General features: G+C 38.2%; 2 protein-coding genes across 2 annotated transcripts; one reads left to right on the top strand and one right to left on the bottom strand.

Annotated features, from left to right (window-relative positions):
* The first annotated feature begins 6779 nt into the window (after positions 1-6779).
* Positions 6780-13110, top strand: LOC102705125 (phospholipid-transporting ATPase 1-like). Its single transcript, XM_006645703.3, has 7 exons — positions 6780-8392; positions 8474-8780; positions 10082-10793; positions 10881-11004; positions 11099-11318; positions 11515-11973; positions 12601-13110. The coding sequence occupies exons 1-7, from the start codon at positions 6916-6918 to the stop codon at positions 12815-12817; spliced, it is 3516 nt and encodes a 1171-aa protein (XP_006645766.2). The 5' UTR covers positions 6780-6915; the 3' UTR covers positions 12818-13110.
* Positions 13111-13162: 52 nt separating this feature from the next.
* On the bottom strand, positions 13163-17182 carry LOC102711743 (cyclic dof factor 2-like). The gene is made up of 2 exons (XM_006643996.3): positions 16836-17182; positions 13163-15034 (listed from the first exon to the last, which is right to left on the bottom strand). Exons 1-2 carry the CDS (start codon positions 16956-16958, stop codon positions 13676-13678), a joined length of 1482 nt encoding a protein of 493 aa, XP_006644059.1. The 5' UTR covers positions 16959-17182; the 3' UTR covers positions 13163-13675.
* Between the last annotated feature and the right edge of the window lie 6430 nt (positions 17183-23612).

Here is a 23612-nt window from a genome sequence, read left to right as displayed (position 1 = left end):
TTTAGGGTTTTTTATTCTAGTTTATTTTTTATGTTTTTGCTTTTAGATCATTAACAACACATATATAAAAGTTTTATTTATAAACTTTTCTGTTTTAAATATGTAGCGAAAAAAGGCAACAATGGCACTCTAATGTTTTTAATTTTAAGGTCAATTTTATTTAAATTTAATAAATTTATAGAAAAATGTAGCATCATATACAACACCAAATTAATTTTATTAAATCTAATATTGAATAATTTTTTGATGGTATATTTGTTTTGTGTTGAAGATATCACAACGCTTTTGTATAAACATAGTTATACTTAAAAGGTTTAGCTTCAAATATTGTCAAAACATCTAATAATATAAAATGGAGGGGATAATAATTTACTCTCATATTGCTTAGCTTTTAATTCAAATGGAAAAGTATATAGTGTTTTTTATTGTTGGGGTCTCCCTACAATGTCCATCTCTCTTGTCCAGTCTGAGTTTAACATAGATAAGAAGGTATACATGCAGTTGTTTGGTTGCTTTTTCGATCTAGCCTGGTTAGCTTGAGATGTTGTTTGGTTGCAAGATCCTATTTGGAAGAGATTTTGTTTGGTTGCTACTCCCTCTATCCCATAATATAAGACATAGCTATCACCAACACAAATACTAAGAAAGAGTTATAACAACCTTTTCGTTTAGATTACATGGCTACATGTATGTATGCATGTAATGTGATTGGACTTTTTGATAGTGTTGAGTTTGAAATAAATTAAATTTAGAGAAAAGATATGTTAGTTAATGCATGCTTGTATGCACATCTTATATTATAAGACAGAGAAAAAAGTAGTTATGTCTTATATTATGGAATAGAGAGAGTACGGTAGAATTGAATATGGTTATCTGTTTATTTGATTTGATAGGGTGATGTTACCTCCAAAATATCATATTAAAAAATGGATTTAATCAACTAGATGTAAAGAAGTTATCAACAATATTGGTGCTCAAAATTCCCTACATATTAAATTGAATAGTGCAATATTTTATACACAACCAGTAAAAAAGTAATATGAGGAACAAAAGAATAGTACATATGGTCAGTAGGCATGAGAAAATGAAAAAAAGGGTTCATCGATGATGTTGCTCATCGGTCCCCTCCCCCGCTGCTTGCCGGGGGATATTTAAGGATTTTCTATTCTTATAAGTGGAACTAATATATGTGTCTATGCCATATGAGCCTAGAATCCATATGTCATAGACATAAAGAGTGATAAATTCTTAAATTATGTATTTTAGTAGGCGCATATAATTAAATGCCTCCCTCCTCCACATCCTCTGTTGCTTGTCGATTTGTCATTGCTTGTCGCTGCCATATTTGGCGCCTTCGAGCCTTGTGGCCTTCGAATCCGGTCATGCGGATAGAGAAGGGAAAAGAAAGGGCATGAAGAAGCCATTTGCCAAATCGAGCAGCGGAGGGAAGGAAGAAGAAGATGGCGATGACGATAACAACAATTGTCAAGTATCCAGATCCGCATCCTCCTCGAGTCTTCCTCATTTCCACTCGATGCCTAGACATGGAAGCTACTGAATCGGGCGGCAATGAGCACGGGTTGGCCGGATTCATTAGCTCCAAGCTCGTCGTTGCCAGATCCGATGGCCCATGGTCAAACGCTAAAGAAGGGCTTGGGGCTTTGCCAGCAAATAGGCTCCAGCAGGCAACGGTGGGAACGATGATGAGATGAGAGGGTGGCCATGAGCGTGCTAATAGAAGGAAACTCTTGACCACGTGAGTACCCGCCAAACCTGCAGGAGGAGCAAAGCTCACCTCACCCCTCATGTTTCCAGGAGGCAGGGCTCCGAAGGCACTTTTGCACAAGCTGGACCATGCGTCAGACGATGCGCAGGCGACCAAACACCTTCATTTTTCACCCACGCATGCCAGCCAAGCCTGATACAACAAAACAAACATGCCATAGAATTTCGTATGATGACATCGTGTGTTATTTGGAGTTTTGGAGCAAATTGCAAGTCGATCATGCTAGAAGAGTTTGGCTGGAAATTTGATGAGTAAATGAAACTTCAAAAAAAAACTCTTTATCATTAATACTTTGGTTTTACAGATAATTTAGCTGTACAATTACATTGTCAAAATTAGTTATATTTCACCACAGACATAGTAGCTCTTTAGCTCCAATGCTTTAGGGATGACATGACCTTGAATTGATCCATAGACGGATTGACCATATGCTGTATATTTTATATTTTTTAAGGATATATGGACCAATTGATTTTAAACCCATTAAAAAGATCAAATGAATACTGGAAACAAAGTCAAAATCACAAAAGATTAATGAACTCGTTTTCAACATCAATGGTTGTAGCGATGTACTTTTCTCATGAATTTTTTAGATTTTTTTGGATTATCTTATTTTTGCAATAGCTATTTGAGGGTATAAACAACTATTACTATTGCAAAGTTGAAGTATTATTTTAAAAATATCAAATGAGAAACTTTATATAGCAAATCTTTTTCATGAAATACACAATTTATGAGGCTTGGAAAATGTGTTTGCGATAATCCATAATTGCTTGCGAGAAAAAAATGGGCCATATGATTCTTTGGGTGTCATTGTTTGACATTTTTTTGGGAAAGACTAAACAACATATTTATAAACAAAAATAATAATAAATAAAACATTGTGTATACTCTTAACGATATACTATGATGGAAAAACCCTCAAAATCAAATCTAAATTTAAGGTTAAAAATTTAAATTTTGGCTTATAAGTATAAATAGAAACGAAAAGATAAGGCCCTTATTTTTGCACTGAACCTTTAAATAGAAACTGAGATGTCACGCACTGAATATTTTTCTAATTAATTCCATTTATATATTTCCAACCATAGTGGAGAGCATTTCCGGCATGCCTTTGGAAATAAGTCCTCTCCAATCTCCATAGCGTTTGGCTTGACGAGGGAAGAAAAAGTCAAACAACATATTTACAAATAAAAATAATTTATAAATAAAATTTTTATATATGTTCTTAATAATATAAAAGCAATGATAAAAAATAAACTATGATAAAAATTCTGATTTAAAGTTAAAAATTTAAATTTTAACCTATAAAACATAAGTGTATATATAAAAAAAAGCTGGCTAACTTCGCTGAGTAAAGATAATAAAGAAGCAAGGTCAACAACCTTGAAAGGACACGCCACCTGTTTGCCTGCTCCCAAAATTATTAATTTCACTGCTCATAATGTTAATTGAGATAAACTTAGGCAAGAAAAGGACAATTTAATAAAACGTCAACATCTTCCATTTAAAAGGTAAAAATGATAGTAACTCATCACAATATTTAATGGTACCAAGTTAGCTTAAGATGTCGTTCTTGTTTGTCAATTATTCCCTATCTTTTGCACGTATATTTTTCGAATGGTTAAATGGTGTATATTTTAAAAAAGTTTTTATATAAAAGTTAACTATCTTATATTTCTAAAGTAGATTTTTGATTTTGTAATAGTTAATTTTATCATTTATACCATAAAGTATCTATCAAAAAATAGGATAATCTTTCATCTTCATCTAACAAAGAACATCCGTTTCTTTCTGCCCCCCCCTGATCAACAAAATTTAAGAAGACCATTTGTATTTTAACAACGCTGGATTACTCTTGATACGTACTATGAAAAAAAAACAATTCATAGGTCAAAAGTTTTGCATAATATTATTGGCTGAACGCTAATATATCTCACTGTATATAAAGGGAAAAAAATTGGGGTAAATAGGCTTAAGAGGACTCTGATAGTTATAGGTCTAGGTGAACGATCATGTCATTTTTGGTCCATCAAAAAGACCCATAACAACAATGATAAAATGGATGAGTGTAATAGATGATGGTACTCACAGCTGACGTATCCATGCATGCGCAAGCAATCGAACCCTTTTTTCCAATCTTCTGAGGCTAGTCTCTGATGAAAACAAATGAACACAATAACTACATTTTTAGGGTGTAGAGAATCCTACACACTTATAAAATTAAACTCCACTAAGTGCATCTTATGCTAATTCTCTTCTCACAAAGCCAAACAATTCTTATTACTTTTAGCCTCTGGATTATTTCCTATGGTGCAAATTGTCAGTATTATCTAGCTATATATTATTTCTTGCTGGATCTTTTTAGTACATCATCTTCTTAATTATTTGTATCCTTGGATCTTTTAGGAAGATACATTGGTTGTGTTTTTTTAGGTGTATTTGATTTTTGTGGTAGCTATTTAATAGTGTAAATAATAAAATTAGCTACTACTGCAAAGTTAAAAACCTATTTAGAAATGTAAGATGATGACACTATTTAATATTTCGAGAGCGTGCGGCAAAACCCGATTAAAAAATCTAATAATAATTAGGGGGAAAACGCATTCATTACCCTTTCATTTTTTTGCATGGGATGACATATGGATGGTGTAAATAATAAAGCAAACCAATTTTGCACATGTGTCATACAAATTTCACGCAGCAACATGCGGGGTTCCTTGTAGTAAATATCGGTAGAAGCCAAATATTATAGTAAGTATCAACGTTTGACATATGACCCAGCTGATATTCATCACAAGATAAAAATCCTCAGCACATTCAATATACTTTTAGATTTATATGAATACTAACTAATTTACTAATTTAGATATGTATCTAAGGCCGCGTTCGTTTGAAGACCGGTAAGTTACCTTATCCCGGTGTGAAAAACATATTAATATATTAATACATGATTAATTAATTATTAAATAAAAATATAAAATAGATTAATTTGAATTTTTAAAATAACTTTCTTATAGAAAATTTTTACAAAAGTATACCGTTTAACAGTTCAGGAAGCGTGCGCGTGAAAAATAAGGGAGACAAGTTAGGGGAGCCAAATGCGCCCTAAGTAATATATATTGATCGGTAGATAAATGTAAGAATAACTAAAAAAATTATAATATTAGAGTGAATGGGGTATTTCGTGGCGAGCACGCCGCCGAAGTCCTCGGAAAAGAAGACCATTCCACTGAAGAGACGGGGAGGAACTGGAGATTCTTCCAACCCGCCTGGATATGCCTCCAGTTCGGTAGTGCTGATACGCCGTCAACCCGGCTCCCGCCCACCAACTCCACCAAGCCTCTGTGCAGCCAAAGTCAGCACCGTTCAGTTCCAAAAAAAATTTTAGGAGGAAAACCATGTCGATACGTACGGTTATACATTTAAAATATTAAATATGGTCTAATTACTAAATAAATTTTAAATTTTGTCTAGAAACCACGAGATGAATCTTTTAAGTCTAATTAATTCGTCATTAGCATATGTTGGTTACTGTAGCACTTATGACTAATTATATAATAATTACGCTCAAAAGATTCGTCTCACGATTTCTCCCATAACTATGTAATTAGTTTAAATATTCATATACATTTAATGCTTTATTTAGGTATCCAAAGATTTGATATGATACTTTTAGGAAAAGTTTTTAGCAACTAAACAAGTCATCAATCAGGTTTGTTTTCCGTATGGAAATCTCTGAGATCCAATCACAATATGGGAACAGCGAACAGCTGAGCAATTGGGGACAGGGAAAGCTCACTGTTTTTATTTTATTTTTATTTTATTTTCACCAATGATTCCCTGCAAGAACATTGTTTCCATGCGTAGGTAGAGATATTGACATGATGGTTATATAGTAATCATGTTCCTTCGTGTTGAAGGTGAATTTGGAAATGCATGGTTCACTAAGTTGCATTTGTGATTTATACTTTTTCTGAAATTGTATTAGATGAAAAGCATGTGGCATGCATGGGGTTCTTTGATGTTATAACCTACGGGTAACTTCAGTGGTTATTATAGAGAACAGGCAATGATATTGTTGGGTTGAACCATAAGATGCCGATTTTTCCAGTGTAGCAGATATTTTCTTGTAAATTGGAGAATTTTCCTTCACATATTTTGTCTTTGCAAAATTGTTAAATATAGTAATTAATTGAATAGTAATGGTATTTCCAAAACATATAAATTTATAATGGTATCAATCTAATTAAATAATAACTTAACTACAAAACATACTAGCCTAGCCTAGTTCTTTGTACCTAGTCCCTGCATTCGTAGATTATTTGCTCCACGTTTCTAAAAATATGTTTTCTCAAAATAAAATTTGCGTACCACATCGTTTAAACCACTTTTTAAAGCTACTCACTTCGTCTGGAAAATAGTTCAATTTATACTTTTTGTTCGGGTGAGAAATGATTGACTAGCTAAGTTTAAAAAATAGGTGAATAAATTAAATGGGTAATGTTAAGATAAAAAATATCATATGTAATGTTTGGTAAAACTTTTATCCTATCGAAACAAAATGCACCCTATATTTTATAATAGATAAAGTAAAAATTTAAGACAGAGAGACTATTATTTAAGTTACAATCGTGTGATAAACAATATGTTTCGAACATGGCTAAAAAGCATAGCTAAGGTAAGCAAATTGTTCAACCGATCTTACTTCCCTCTTAAGGCACCGTTTTGAAATACATCAAAAAAATACCCTGAAATAAATCAAATCACCATTTCCTTAACAGGATCAAAAAGAAAAAAAAATCTGAACGACGGTTTGAATTGTCCTCTAAAACCAACATGAATTCAAATTTGCAAAAGAACACGAGTCTTCCATCTGTTGACCCGACTTTGCAATAAACCCCCTACTCTCCCAAGAAATCACTTCCCGACCCCAAACGCCACCTCCCTTTCCTCTCTCTCTCTCTCTCTGCTTCTTTCTTCTTCTTCTTCTTCCCCCAAAATTCCAAACCGAAACCTCTCGACTCTTCTTCTCGAAGCTGCCCACCGCCTCCTCCCTCCATTGACCTCGCCGGCGTCCAGCCGCCCGAATCCGCCGCGCCCATGCGTACGGAGGCCTACTAGTTCTCATGGCTTCCGAGCGCCCGCTGCTCGACGCCTCGCCGCCGCCGGCGTCGTCGCTGCTCCCGCCCCCGCAGCCGGAGCCGCCCCTCCGCGCAGACGGCCTCGCGTTCTCCGTGGAGGTTCCAGACCCCTTCGTCCCCTCGTCCCGGCGGGAGCGGCAGCGGCAGCACGAGCCGTCGTCCGCGTCGCAGCGGGAGCTGGAGGAGGGGGAGTCGCGCGCGGTTGTCGTGGGGGAGCCCCCTTCCTCGGGGGCGGGATTCGCCGGGAACGCCATACGGACGGCGAAGTACTCGGTGCTGACGTTCCTGCCGCGGAACCTGTTCGAGCAGTTCCGGCGGCTGTCGTACGTGTACTTCCTCGCCATCACCGTGCTCAACCAGCTCCCCCAGGTCGCCGTCTTCGGCCGCGGCGCGTCCGTGCTCCCGCTCGCGTTCGTGCTCTTCGTCACCGCCGTCAAGGACGCGTACGAGGACTTCCGCCGCCACCGCTCGGACCGCCAGGAGAACAACCGCCTCGCCAGGGTCCTCGCGCCGGGCACCGCAGGGGAGTTCCCGCCCAAGAAATGGAAGCACATCCGCGTCGGGGACGTCGTGCGCGTGGCCTCCAGCGAGACGCTGCCCGCCGACATGGTGTTGCTCGCCACCAGCGATCCCTCTGGCGTGGCGCACGTCCAGACCGTGAATCTTGACGGCGAGACCAATCTCAAGACGAGGTATGCTAAGCAGGAGACGCAACTGAGGTTCTCCCAGAACAGCAGCGTCGGCGGTGTCCTTCATTGTGAGCGGCCAAACAGGAACATCTATGGATTTCAGGCAAATTTGGAGATAGATGGCAAGCGTGTTTCGCTAGGACCGACCAACATTGTGCTCCGTGGGTGTGAGCTCAAAAATACCACATGGGCAATAGGGGTGGTTGTGTATGCTGGAAAGGAGACTAAGGTCATGCTTAATAGCTCAGGGGCACCATCGAAACGGAGCCGGTTGGAGACACAGTTGAACCGGGAGACAGTCATATTGTCCATTATGCTCATTGGGATGTGCACGACAGCAAGTGTGCTCGCAGGGATTTGGATACTGAATCACCGGGGGGATTTGGAGCTCACCCAATTCTTTAGAGAAAAGGATTACACAACAGGGAAGAACTACAATTACTATGGCATGGGGATGCAGATATTCATCACATTCCTCATGGCGGTGATAGTATATCAGGTCATCATTCCGATCTCTTTGTATATATCAATGGAGTTGGTACGGCTTGGGCAGGCATATTTCATGGGTGCTGACAATGATTTGTATGATGAGTCATCAAGGTCAAAGTTCCAGTGCAGGGCCCTGAACATAAACGAGGATCTAGGACAGATTAAGTATGTCTTTTCTGATAAGACAGGGACACTGACAGAGAACAAGATGGAGTTCCAGTGTGCATCAATTCGGGGGGTTGATTACAGTTCTGGCAAAGATTCATGTGGATACTCAGTTGTAGGTATGACGGCATTAATGTATATTTCTGGTTTTTCATGTTGAGCTTTCCTAATAAGGTCTCTTATTTGCTGGTTTTGTATAGTCGATGATCTCCTATGGACACCCAAGATGGCAGTCAAGACTGATCCTCAACTTTTGAGCTTACTGAGGGGTGGTGGCACAGATGAGGAAGCAAAGCTTGTCCTCGAATTCTTCCTTGCTCTTTCTTTATGTAATACCATTGTGCCACTTGTCCTAGATACTCGTGACTCAAAGCAGAAGTTAATCGATTATCAGGGTGAGTCCCCTGATGAGCAGGCACTAGTGTATGCCGCAGCATCTTATGGCATTGTGCTTGTGGAGCGAACATCTGGTTATGTTGTGATTGATGTCCTTGGTCACAGACAGAGGTAAGATAGGCTTTCACCATTTGCTTTATGGACATGCCAATTTTCATCTCTGCATGTGTGTTTTCAATAATAATTAGTTGTATTTGCAATATAGCAAATACTAATTTTGGTAGTGCCAACATCATCATGTGACTAGGATTGGATAACTGCTACCTGATCCATGATATTCAGAAAACTATAGCTGGACAAACTTTATCAGCTGCAATGTCATATAGTCAACATTAGTTGGTAGCATAACCTATTTAATATAACGATTTTCATAAGTATTTCTGTACTTCTCTTTCTGTTCTTTAATGATGTCATTTTTTTGTCTTCTCTTATTGATGCTTGCTAGTGTGTCTTGCTAATTTGTTTGCCTATCCATATTCTTAACTTACAGTAATATTTATTCAAAATAAAAATAATTTGGAATATTTTGGAATGCAACTTTCCAACACCAAATGATTTGTAGCATTACCTCAGCTGAGCAAAACCTCAGCACTTACTGTATCAGCATTACCTCGCAGAGATATGGCACAACTCTCCAAGAGTATGCCTTGACTTTTTCCTGTATTGACAGACTTGCTTGCATGGCCTATCATAGAAAGCTAGTTTGTGAAGCCAACTGTAATAACTGGTGGAGGATATTTGATCGATGGACCTCTTCTTATTGGTCAATCACCAAGAATATACAGTTAAATGTCTTTCATGCAAGTCCACATGAAACACCTGAGCTGTAGGCAAAACCAAGTGAATTAGCACTTTCAACACAGTTATTGTGATGAGCAAATATCTGCGCTAGGACCATAAATTTTTAAGGAGCTGCATTGAGCAGACTGGCATTTATAGAATATTAGGATAGGCATCCAGATTTGCGGTTGACTTGCTGGATAATTTGGATAAAACCATATCTATTTTCACCCTATTAACTGTTTGTGTAGTGTTGTTAACAACACTATTCTAAAAGGCATTCTTATTTACCTCATGTGCAAAGTACATGTTGGTCACCATCTCTCTGGTCAGTGCATTTTGTTGCTACTTTGCTTAAGTAGTAAACCAATGTTCATAGTATGCATTTTCTTATTAGGCCAGGTAAGTATTGTGTTCTATAGATTTTCCTTTCCCCCTCCCTTATGCATTGTGAAAATAGCATACGCATTATGATAATTAGCTTGCTTTTGTGGTACTGCCATTCTACTACATTTGACCACTCTGCTTTCTTCTTCCAGTTCATTGTTTTTTCTGTTTAAATTTTATTTTTCAATATCTTGTTAACAAGGAATGGCTTATATCAAAATTTTCTTCTGGTATGGGGTGTGCAGATTTGATATATTAGGACTTCATGAATTTGATAGTGATCGTAAGAGGATGTCTGTCATAGTTGGCTGCCCTGATAAGACTGTTAAGCTATATGTGAAAGGTGCAGACAGTTCTTTGTTTGGAATTACCAAAAATTCACTAGATCTGGACATTATTCGTGCTACAGAGGCACATCTCCACAAATATTCATCGCTTGGTCTACGAACTCTTCTTGTTGGTATTCGTGAATTGAGCCAACTGGAGTTTGAGGAGTGGCAATTGGCATATGAGAATGCTAGCACAGCAGTACTTGGAAGGGGAAATTTACTCCGATCAGTTGCAGCCAATATAGAGAACAATATTCGCATATTGGGGGCCACTGGTATTGAAGATAAGCTTCAAGATGGGGTTCCAGAAGCAATAGAATCTCTTCGACAAGCAGACATTAAGGTTTGGATTTTAACAGGAGATAAGCAGGAGACAGCAATTTCTATTGGCTACTCTTGTAAGTTGCTGACCAATGACATGACGCAAATTGTGATAAACAACAATTCAAAGGAGTCTTGTAAGAGGAGTCTCGAGGAAGCACTGGCAATGATTAAGAAGCTCAGAATCACTTCTTCAACTGGCACACTGAGTGTAGAATTAGCATCAGAAGCTTCTGGTGTAACTGTTGCGTTAATTGTAGATGGTAACAGCCTGGTTTACATTCTTGAGACGGAGTTACAAGAAGAGGTATTCATCCAAATATGATTGTTTTTTATTTCCTTTTGTCCTTGGTGATAAAATTTTATAGTTGATACATGGACTTCGTTTGTGTAGCTTTTCAAAGTAGCAAGAGAATGCAATGTTGTCTTATGTTGTCGAGTAGCCCCATTACAAAAGGCAGGGATAGTTGCACTTATCAAAAACCGGACGGATGATATGACCTTAGCAATTGGTGATGGTATTCCCTCCTGGTCCTGCTATTATGACATATTATATTTCTGAGAGCCCATTTATGTACATGTGATATATGATACTTCACCTTTGTTTTTCAGGTGCAAATGATGTTTCAATGATTCAAATGGCTGATGTTGGTGTTGGCATTAGTGGCCAAGAAGGACGGCAAGCTGTCATGGCATCAGATTTTGCGATGGGGCAATTCAGATTCTTGGTTCCTCTTCTGTTAGTTCATGGCCATTGGAATTATCAAAGAATGTCCTATATGATCCTTTACAACTTTTACAAGAATGCGACATTTGTTTTGGTTCTTTTCTGGTAAGAGCCCTGTTCTCACACTTTATGACCTTGGGAAAATTATCTAAATGTTATTAAAATCCCCATGTTAGTAGTAAGACCTAGTGAAAAAACAAGTATAGTTACTCGTTTTACTACTATCTGGTTATGCTCAGTTGACTTCCCAAAATTGTTGCTTTCTTCATTTTCTCCAGAAGTAACACTTCTGTGATCTCAGGTATGTACTCTACACAGCATTTACTCTGACAACCGCTATCACAGAATGGAGCAGCCTTTTGTATACTGTGCTATATACATCCCTTCCGACAATTGTTGTTGGTATTCTCGACAAGGATCTTAGTAAGGAAACACTGCTAGCTTATCCAAAGTTATATGGATCTGGCCAAAGGGATGAGAAGTACAATGTAAATTTGTTTGTCCTCAATATGCTTGAAGCGCTATGGCAGAGTCTGGTTATTTTCTACATGCCATATTTTGCATACAGACAAAGCACAATAGATATGTCTAGTCTGGGAGATCTGTGGGCGCTTGCCCCTGTCATTGTTGTAAATATGCTACTGGCCATGGACATCTTTCGGTGGAATTGGATTGTACATGCTTTTGTGTGGGGAACGATAGCAGCAACAACCATTTGCCTCTTTGTGATAGACTCCATTTGGGTTCTTCCTGGATATGGGTAAGTACTTCATCTCCAGCCTGCTGTTATATATATGGTGAACTTTGTTTATGTATTAGTACTAAAAATGTAGTAACTGACATGATGTTTGGAACTGGCATCGCATTATTAGATTATTATGTCCTGGAAGGCATTTTGTGAACTTATTAACTATAAAATTCTGAAACTTGTGTTAATATCAGTTGTCTGAGGAAGTAAAATGCCTTCTGCGTTTATGCAACTGTTATGAAACACGTGGCCTTTATTTTCTTGTGTGCTGTATTCTGTGTTGGTGGTTGCTTCTGCATGTTAATCCTTGTAAAGCTTTTTTAGTACTTGGAGAATATTGAGTAGTAGAGGTATATTTAGGTGGTAATCATGTTTTATTGAGAGGGATAAGTGTCGAGATGTATAGAAAATTAACGTATGAGACACCGCTTCCTCTCAATTCTCAATACCTATGAGCCATCCTATTACATGGTTAGATTAAATAAAAGCCATGCAAGCATGTTTGTCAAACTGCAGCCATGCAATGTGAGCATCGCGATCATATTTTCTTGAATTGATTTCCTAAAATGTAATAAGCGAGTTCTTTTTTGCAATTTCTTGGTTGATTGCATACTAACTGACTGAATATAACTATTTCAGGGCCATATTTCATATAATGGGGACAGGTTTGTTTTGGTTACTGCTGCTTGTCATTATTGTTGCAGCAATGGTACCACATTTTGTAACCAAGGCCTTCACAGAGCATTTTACCCCCAGTGATATTCAAATTGCCCGAGAGATAGAAAAATTCGAGAATGTAAATCAGGTGAACCGTTCAGAAGTTTCAATGACACGTCTTCATGACCCAAGGAGATAACTATATAGTGATCACCTTTATAGGAATTTCTTTTTTTGGGGGTTCTTTTTCACCCTTTTGGTGTGTATACGAGTAAATTCATTTAGCATTAAGGCGATAGGTTTAGCCTCCAAGATGTATGTATGTATGTAGGCATGTATTCATCTAACATTTACTGAAAAGGAAATATAAATTGCTTGATGTATGCAAGTTATCATCCTTGTGTCGACCTACTTGTCTTCGTCTTTTCGTTTCCCAGTTTCAGTTTGTTCATTCTATGTCATCTTACCTCCACATAACAGTGAGTTTCACATCCTTTGATTCAGTGAGATAAATGTTTCTGATCATTTAGATATGGGTGTTCATTTTGATCATTGACATGTGTTATAGTTTGGTTTAAATTTCATTACTGCAAATGAGATAAGCAAGCTCATTTGCTTCTCTTCTAAAGAGTTGATCCCATCCAGTCACAAAATTATGCTTTTGCTGCAGGTTAACATAGCAACCATCACATGGCCTTGAGAAGCTATATACAGACAACAAAATACAATCTAAAAAATAAAAGAAAGAAAAAGAAAACAAGAGGGTTTCATGTTTGTTCTTCTAATTTCACCTCCACAGAAACAGCTATCGACTTGCGCTTTCAGAAGGAGGCGTTTTGAGCTCCAGGGCAGAAGCTCACCATTCTCTCCCTGAAACACTTCTGAGCGGCATAGTAGAGACGAGCACAGAATCAAGTTCAGCACTGGCAACTCTACCAGATTTGAGCTGGCTATAGCAACCTATGAGCTCAAGACAACACTGGATTGAAACACAACGATTCATTCTGTGGCAGCACCAGTATGATCCTTATGTTAGAAACCAAACAGGAAGTTCCTCTCAAGTCGTCTCTTGAAACGACTGAGAACGGGAAAGTGCCGCTGGATTGGCCTGCAGGGCCTGAGGCGATTCTGGTGCCGTGCCATTCTTTGGAACATTTGACTGGAAAGACTTGAATATGCCTTTATCGTCAGGCTTGATGCCGAGGGTTGCCCAGATTGAACTCTTTGCAGCCTCAGCTGGGTCATCAATCCTAAGAGTTTTAGGGACCCATAAGTTATTTCTCGTCTTCTCCTCTTCCTGTAAGCTTTCTTCTCTTGAATGCTTTCCCAATGCTAGAGAATTGTTTGCTGAACAAGAAATTTTGTTTGGAGGAGTTGACGACACTGTGGTACTGTTACTTCCAGGACATTGTGAATTCCAAATTCCATTAGGCCAGCCAGGGAAGCAGCTCCATAAAGGCGGCACAAGAGGAATTGGAACAACAGGTGCACAAATCCCTGGAGCTGGCGCTATTGGTAGCAGTGGCCATGAAGCTGGGCAGGGTATCCTATCTTCTAGCCCCAGAACGGGCTGCGTTGACTGGTGAGTAGCTGCCATGACAGCAACACTGTTCCATCCAAGACTCCAGGGAAGCACCAAAGAAGGCCCGGCAGGGTACGGCAATGCAACACCATTGCAGCATCCTGACCTGTTGTTTGGCTCTTTTGTAATTACATTATCTGGCATCAGGTTCTCTGATACTGCTACAGAAGATGCACATGATTTTTCTTCCTTGTTATCACCAGAGGTCAAGGGAACAAGGTCATTGTTATTCGGTTCTCTGGTATCAAGGATTGAAGCTGAAGACTTGCAAACCGATACTTCTGATCCAAACTTTGTAGTTGCTTCATTTTCCTTTAGTGTGCCTTGGGGAACAGAAGATTCAAGTGTAATAGCCTGATGGTGAACAACATCAGAAACATCTCCAGTAGCTATGATATTACTACATGGCATCATAGTTTGGCGGTAGTGTGATGCATGCTTATTTCTGCGCCTTCCAGCACCAACAGGGACATTCCTCATAGCCCCACCGGCAGTCCAATATCTCTGGCAGTTCCTGCAGAAGTGCCTGGGCTGGTGCACATTGTAATTGTTGAAGTAGCAGAACTTTGTTTCCATGCTATTGCAGCGAGGACACAGCAGAATCTTATCTGGCTTCTTGAGTATCTTCTCAGGTACAGATCCATCAGGCTCAGTCTTAACATCCTCAGTTCTGGAGTTAGTTTCCATTCTTCCATCCTGTCTGCCGATAGCATGTAAATCATTCTTCTTGCTACCGTTGGAACAAAAAGGAATATCCTCCACAATCAAAGGCTTGTCCGGGACTAATGGTATGTCATCATTGTTTTTTACATCATCTGCTAACTTGGTCATAACCTGAAATTGATCATACATAAGAGGTAAGAAAAAAAAATCAAGCAGTGTTTCAGGATGATTTAGCTAGAAAAACACAACAAAATGCCAATTATCATGAGCCATATAGACATGTTATATTCAAAACAATGCAGTTGCTACTAGCGTAGGTTTTCATGACAATCTGTCTACAGCTGCCGCTGAAATCATGTAGGATCATGTAAACTACCTGATGATACAGCTGATTTACATCGCCACACACTGTTTATTGCTGTTTAAATGTCCTTTGGTTAAATATAGGTCACTTTAATGTTATCCCTGAATAATATGAGTCGCCATGTTTATTCAAGAAGTTGTTATCCAATGTTACTAAATCTTTTCCCTGTTGGGGTCTTTTCTTTATTATACCCAGTAGTCACTTGCACTTGTAAGACTCTAGTTTATACCTGGGGTTGTTAAGGATCCCGTATGTTAAACATTTCAAGTTATCATCGTGTGGCTATGGAACTGCATTCTGGTGTACTTGTGTTTTAAGCATAAAGCACCGCAATGAGCAAAATATGACTTCCTTTTATAGTTCATACTTCACATGTTAGTTAGTACCAGAGATACCCAATATCAAACCATAGGTTAGTGTGCACGAACTTATTACTACGTCAAGATTCGTGTAGAAAAGTGAAATCTATTTGGAACTGAGTTAGTACAAGAGTAACGAGTGGGTGTTTGGTTTTCAAGGCAGGTAACAAAATCAGTTGCATATGAAATTGACACATGACACATTTTCAGTTTGTAGTTGCAGAAATGCTGCTCAGAATCTATTCTCCCTGTCTTGAAACCAAATTGCCTTCCAAAATGCAAACCAGTACTGTTTTCAGAGGTACGTAGCAAGTACTATTCGCAAAGTTAGCCTCCCTCTAGTTCCATTATCCTAGCTGATAAGTATAACACTACTTATCCAAGACCCTAATCTAGCCAGTAGGCTCTGTATTTTGCCGATAACTGCTGGCTAGACTAAATCATAGTATCTAAAATGTATTTCTTTGTCAATGAAAGGTTAATCTATTAGAGTATAAGTGCACTGAAATTAGGACCTGATAAACAATATCAGGGATTTTTCCTTTTCAAAATAATTAAAAAAAAGTTGTACACTATTCAAAGGCCGGACTATGGACAAACAGGCTTGGCATCTATTCTAGGCTCTGCATGGTTATCGAACAGGAATGCTCCTGGCACAGAAAGAGATAAGATAAGCCAATCAAATTCCCAAATTCTCAGCCAAAGTGTTGCCAAGAAATCAAGGAAGCATAGAACAAAAATTCATTACCTGAGATTAGGGATTAGCACGGGTCACTCCGTGGATACCGTTGACCCACTTTAGTTCGGTTAAATGAGATTTTTTTTTTGAATAGTAGGTTAAATGAGATTTAAAAGAAACACTTAAAAGGTGCATTTTTTTCTGGCTTATAGTGTATGTATTTACTCCTATTTCATTTGGTTGGAGCACCAATCCATACATGAGATGCAAACACAACACACGAAAATGCGGTAACTGAATTTATGTGGAGAAAACCAAGCAGAATGTGGTGTGGTTTAAGAATTTACATCAAACAACTCTTTAAAAAAAACATTTCTGATTTCTCCCATAAATAAAACTGAAGAACAAAAGGGAGTAAAAGCAGCGAGAAGAATCCCACGCCGCATCGACACCGCAAAAGCACCGGGAGAAAGGAAGGAGGAACAAAAGCGAGGCGCGTCGCGCCGCAGCGGCATCTCGCCTCGTCCAAAAAGAAGCTGATGCACACTGGCATTTGAGTCGATGGCTCACCTCCTCCTCCTCTTCGGCGGCGGCGGCGGCGGAGGGCTGGAGATGGAGCGGGATGGTGCGGCCGAATAGCTTGATGGCGGGGTCATCCCGCTCCTGTTCCCGGCCCTGCCTAGGCGCGGCCATGGCGCGACGATCTCGGTCCCGCCGCCGCTGCCACCGCCGTCTCCTCCTCCTCCTCCTCCTCCTCGGGCGCGGAACGACGAGGAGGGGGGATGCCGGCGGCGCGGGCGAGTGGCATGTCACAGGACGGAGACGGGCGTGGTGGGATTGTGGGAATGCGAGTGCGGGTGCGGCGCGAGCGGAAAGCGGAAAGGCTGCGGCTTTTGCTTCCGCTTCCGCCGCTTTGGAGCTGGAGGAAATACTCCATACTAGAGCAGCTGCCCCCTTTTTCTTATATTGTTGCAGGGTAGGGAGACCGGCTGCACCGGTCAACTCTTTTTAGTAATGCGGGCTTGAAAAGTCTATAACTGTATACCTGTTCTCACTTGTACGGAGAAAATGCGCGCAGTTCGTGTGAGTACGTGGGTTGGGTTGGGAAGACGGGGCTAAAAAGTTTAGCGATATGTTACATCGAATGTTCGTGGATATTAATTTGAAGTATTAAATATAAATTAATAAAAAACTAATTTTATAAATAAGTGGTAATCCACGAGACAAATTTTTTAAGCCTAATTTATCCATAATTAGAGTATGTTTACTGTAGCATCACATATGCTAATTATGAATTAATTAGACTCAATAGATTCGTCTTGTGAATTAGTCTAAAATTATGAATGAGTTTTATTAATAGTCTACGTTTACTATTTATAATAAGCGTCCAAACATTCGATGGGACAATAGACTAAAAATAAGTTGCTTGTTCCAAACACCACCGTTCTCATCTGGTTAAACGGTGCATTTTATACCCAAGAAATATATAAAAACAATGTATTTAAAAAATTATACTAATCTATTTTTAATTTAAAATATCTAATATTTAATTAATCATTAGCTAACCGTTCAACTGGTTTGGCGTATCTCCTTTCTCTCAAACTCACCATGAGTTGGCATTATGTTTCACGTATCCGATTTTATTACTATAGTTTTGTGCAATTATACCATAGTAATGCACAAGTTTTGCAACAAAGAAAAATAACGAAAAAATCTTACGAATTTGAGTTGGCTTTTGGAGGACGGTTGCGTTCTTTTATTAGATAAATATTAAAATATTTAATTTTTATTATAATTATTTTATGCTATAAATAATAAAATTAAATATTATAAAGTTAAAAATCTACTCTGCTACTGTATACTATTTTTTTAAAAAGGTAGTATTACATAGCAAGGTTTCCGTTACCGCAGTAACCGGCCTCTTCGCGAATGTGCGGTACGGTATGTACCGTGGTTTTGAGTTTAAATTTGAGAAAAATTTAAATTTTTTTAGGAAATTTAATGGAAAAATATATGTTATATAGATTGATATATTGTATGGTTTTGTCAAAGAAATTCATGAGAAAGGTGTATTTTTGGCGCAATTAAAAATCATAACCAAAAATTTCAAAGGGAAAAAATTTAAAAATAGTCTATTGTAAATAATATTTGATGGTTGAGTCATTATAAATTTGCACTAAAACACGTTGTATATAATGTTGAAATACAAATATACAATGATGGATATAGAAAAAATACGTATGGAGAAAAATTATATGTGCATGTTAGTACATACATAATCGTTTTGTTAGTAATAATGTAATAGGTATATTTGTGATGCAACAATTAAAAGGAAGTTGTTGTTACTCGTTATTAATGTGAATTATTTGGTTAATGCTGATATGATAGTGTATGTTTGTATGTTGCAATGCCAAGAATTTAGAAAAGATCATGTCAAAATTTTCTTGTTTTCTCTGTAACATGTCCTAAATGTCATAAATATAGTCACGAAATAGTTTTCTTATTTTTCTGTATTTTTTGAGATTTTTTTAAAGTTTTTTTATTTGACATCACACAGATTTTCTCGTTTTCAAATCTTCTATCTCCCGAGGTTTTCTCGCGGTAACTATGGTTTTCGCACCCGAAACCACACCGTTTTGCATGGTTTTTACTATTCTCATGTGTTGTTTCAGCAGGCATTAGTCGTGGTTACCATGCGAAATCACACGATAACCACGTAAAACTATACAGTAACCATGATTATCATATGATTTTGAATTTAAATTTTTAAGCAGTTACCTAGAGACGGCAGAGTCGGGAAGCGGAAACCTGATACCGAGTATAACGTTTAGAATTCCGAAATCATGAGTAAATATTTTAAGGGAAAAAAAGGAAAGCAGCCGACACGTCCGGAATTGACGGGTAGTGTGACCTGCTGCAGCCGGTCATGGCGGATCCACGTCACGGGGCGCTTTTGACGAGGCATCTCAAGTGGGCCCTACTCGAACTAATCGTGTTTCCACTATTTGCTTCTCCCACACATCGACTTGCCTTTTTTACTTCCACGCTCTACCAATTTTTCTACTTCCGTTCTACAGCAGGGTGCAAACAAAACCGGAATGGTCGAAATTGGTAGTGTATCTATGGAAAACAATGTGGTCGGAATCGGTTCCATATCTATGGAATTGACGTTTCGATCAATTGAGAAAGCAAATGTCTAAATTTATCTATATGATTATTTTAAATCAATCATAGCATAATTTAGATATAATTTTAAAATAATCAAATTTTATATGACTAAAATATAAATAATATTAGCACCTTTACGCAAACAACGCTATGTCAACACGGTTTTTTCGTGATTATTATCACCTGCAGTTCCATATATTCAAGTTATTAAAAGACAAAATTTACTATAGGGCATCGAAAAAATACGTAATTAGCCAGTGGACACCGTAAGATCAGGAATTTACTGGAAGGCACCATAAAAATGTGATAATTAACCAGTAGACACTCTGGCCATTATTTTATTTATTTCTAAGTAAAAAAATTTAAAAATAACGAGATTGCCCTCGGTGGCCAGGTCGCCGTTGTCCTCGCCGCAGCTGGGTGGTCGCCGCTGCCACCGGCTCACTCGCCCTGTAGGCTAGGATTCGGGTGTGGTGCGGCGCCTAGACTGACCGGGTCTAATTTGACCGGACCCAGTCGGCATAACGAGTTGGCCACCGAGGGCAATCTCATTATTTTTAAAATTTTTACTTAGAAATAAATAAAATAATGGCTGGAGTGTCTAGCAGCTAATTACCATATTTTTGTAGTGTCCTACAGCAAATTCGTGATCTTACTATGTCCACCGGCTAATTATGCTTTTTTCGATGTCCTGTAGCAACTTTTGCCATTCTAAAATGTGTTCTAATCAAATTTTCTTGGGACAGAACGCATGGAATAAAAAGGAAATGCTATTTTATATGTAACCGTAGTGACGTAACCAAAAGAATTTTAATGGGCGGTCTGCCTCATACGTACGTATAACCTAGCAAAAACTTCTAATACCGCAAATCTCATGTATGAGTCTAAATTTAGTTAAAAGACGATACAATCATACAAAACTTCCAATAATAAAATGGTAGCACCAGTAATCGACTAATTTAGCTACTAAATTTAAAGTGTGCTTATGAAACCAAACAAAGTTGAATTATCGTTGCTTGTCATATATATTTCTGGCTGGGAAATCAATTAGTTGATTCAAAGATGAGGCTGCAATCTTTTTCTTTCCTTTAGCTTTATGTTTTCACAAGAGTGATGCAATGTCCTAACTCCTTTTTATAATTAATATCCATTCCCAATCCTGCAATAGCAGTGATTTAATTAGTCACTTTAAGTCATTCACAATCAATTTAGCACAATTCACAAACCATGACAATTCAAGGACCATAAGTTGGTACTTTGGAAATATATCAAATTATCATCCCTCACTGTCACATAATCACTACCCGGATAGGAGAGCTGGAGGAGTGGAGGGCAAGAGGTGCGAAGGAGTGGAGGGCGGTCAGATGCAGGCGGTTGCCGCTGTGGGAGCCGACCGAGCCAAATAGTAGTGGTTGGCGCCGAGCCATGTGACCACCGAGAGCGAGCGACCGAGCGGCAAGCATCTACCGATCTACGTACGCCAGCACATGTGCCGGCTATGTGCCTCTACTCCCCATGGAGAAGAGGAATGACGGTGGCCAACCGGGGAGAGAGAGAGCTGAAGGTGATGCTGTAGAGGAACAGATAGGGTCAGGGTAGACGTCGAGGCAGATGGTAATTTGAGCAAATATTTTTGGGCCTATGGAGAGGGGTGTGTTCATGGGCCGAAAATCAGGGGTAGTTTACGAGTCCCTACCCATATCTAAATCACCGTGTGATGTTGCACTGAAAGCATTTTGCTGAATTGATGCTCAACTCAAAAATTCAAACAGCCACGTATAGGAAAGTTAGCGATGACCTACTTTTTTTTTAGCAAATTACTCGATATACTATGTCTGGATATGTATACAAATAAGTAGTAACCCTTTTTGAGAGCACACCATATGCATATGAAAGAGTTTTATTTGTGTCTATGTTAGTATGTATATGCTTTGCATAATTTGTATTGCTATTGTTCCAATCCGGTGATGGAACCAAACCTACGGTAGATAGGGCTTTTGAGCCATAGGTTTGTAAAAAACTAACTAAAATTTAAAGATTCAGCAAACTACATTATTTAAGCTATACTCTTAGTTAATTATGGGTTCCTCCCTCGACTATTATTACTTCCGTTGTCCCTAGATAAGTTCATTTTTCAGTTTTTAGATACAATATTGACTCTTCATTTTATTTGAATTTTTTTGTAATTAATAATTTTTTGTACTAGATGATAAAGCATGGATAGTACTTTATACATGATTGTGTTTTAAAAGTTTTTCATAATAATTTTTTCAAATAAGGCGAATGGTCAAACGTTAGACACATAAATCGAAAAATAAAGTTTTATTAGACAGAAGTAGTATTAAACAAGAGTATTTTCCAGTGGTATGCTGAGGTAAATACTCCTAACATAAAAGTTTAGCATCAATGTTTTACCATGTAATAATTTCTAGTACCATCTAGATTCATATATATTCTAATAAAACTAAACATATATATAAATATTATAATTGATCAGTAAATAAATAATTTAGCAAACATGTCTTATAATATTTGTAAACAAAATTAGTGACTGGATAGTGGATACTATTACAGATTTAGGGGTTATTTAGATGGGGCTAAACTTTATAGCCTCATGTCACATCGGATGTTTGGACACTAATTTGAAGTATTAAACATAGACTAATTAAAAAACTAATTTTATAAATAAGTGGTAATCCGTGAGACGAATTTTTTAAGCCTAATTAATCTATAATTAGAGCATGTTTACTGTAGCATCACATATGCTAATCATGGATTAATTAGGCTCAATAGATTCGTCTCGCGAATTAGTCCAAGATTATAGATATGTTTTATTAATAATTTAGTTTACTATTTAAAATAAGCGTCCAAACATTTAATAGGACCAGAGAGTCTCTTGTCCCAAATATCACTTACAGTCGGGGCTGTGTAGGAGTTACGTGTGGGCATAACATTATTTTTGGCATGGCTGGCCTTTATTTGGGCACACCCCAAAAAAGAAGGATAAAGCGACAGCGACGGCCGTGAGAGAGAGGCGAGAGCCCGGGAAAGTCGCCTCGACACGCCCACGTGCCCAACCCGGTCCCACTGCACGTGGGACCCACCTGCAGTCGCTGGGGTGGTGGGTCCCACTTGGTTCTGTGGGTGGCGAACTGGCGACTGGCGAAGGCATCCGCACGTGGGCGCGCCTGCCCGTCCGGATTCGGGGCTTTCGTCGAGCGAAAAGGGAAATAATTCGTCGATTTCTTGAAACTTTTTATTTGGGAAAAATTACTATGATAGGAGAAACAGCGCAATTATGCGAGGCTAGGGACAGCACAATGTATTAATGTTTGTTTCTTTTAATGGAGAGACGGCGCAAGGGCATGTATAACTGTCTATAGGTATTGTCTTTATAGATAACTAAGAGTATAATAGACTCTGTGGTTGGTTGGCTCGAGAGACATTTTACGGTGTTTGTTACATCGGAGATTTAAATATTAATTAGAAGTATTAAATATAGACTAATAATAAAATTAATTATATAATAAAGGCTATTTCATTGGACAATTTTTTTAAGCCTAATTAATTCACGATTAGTAAATGTTCACTGTTGCAACGTATTCGCTAATTATGAATTAATTAGGCTCAATAGATCTGTTTCACGAAATAGTCCAGAGTATGAAATGAGTTTTATTAATAGTCTATGTTTAATATTTTTATTTAGTGTTCAAACATTCGATATGACATGGACTAAAACAGTCAGAGGGAAACAAACATGGTCTATATATTTAGTTGTCTATGGTCGCGTTCGTTTGCTGCCCCTAAATTAACTTACCCCCTCGTTTTCCGCGCGTACGCTTCCCAAACTGCTAAACGGTGTATTTTTTATAAAAAAAATTCTATAGAAAAGTTGTTTTAAGAAATCATATATTAGTCTATTTTATATTTTTTAATAAGTAATACTTAATTAATTATGTACTAATCTATTGCTACCTTTTCCGTACCAGGGTAAGTTAACTTACCTTGCTTCAATCGAACGCGACCTATATCATATTTGATACATTATTTTTTTATGTTTTGTATTTGTTGCATTTAATCAATACATAAAATTTTTCTGCAAACATATTGCATATGGCTTGAGAGCATGCACACTAGCAATCAACAAATGAAGAGACATTGGCCAAGTTTTTATTTAGT

Source organism: Oryza brachyantha, chromosome 1, assembly GCF_000231095.2.
Source record: "Oryza brachyantha chromosome 1, ObraRS2, whole genome shotgun sequence".
Lineage (NCBI taxonomy): Eukaryota > Viridiplantae > Streptophyta > Magnoliopsida > Poales > Poaceae > Oryza > Oryza brachyantha.
Note: the sequence above shows the minus strand (reverse complement) of the source record. Positions and strands in the feature narration are given on the sequence as shown.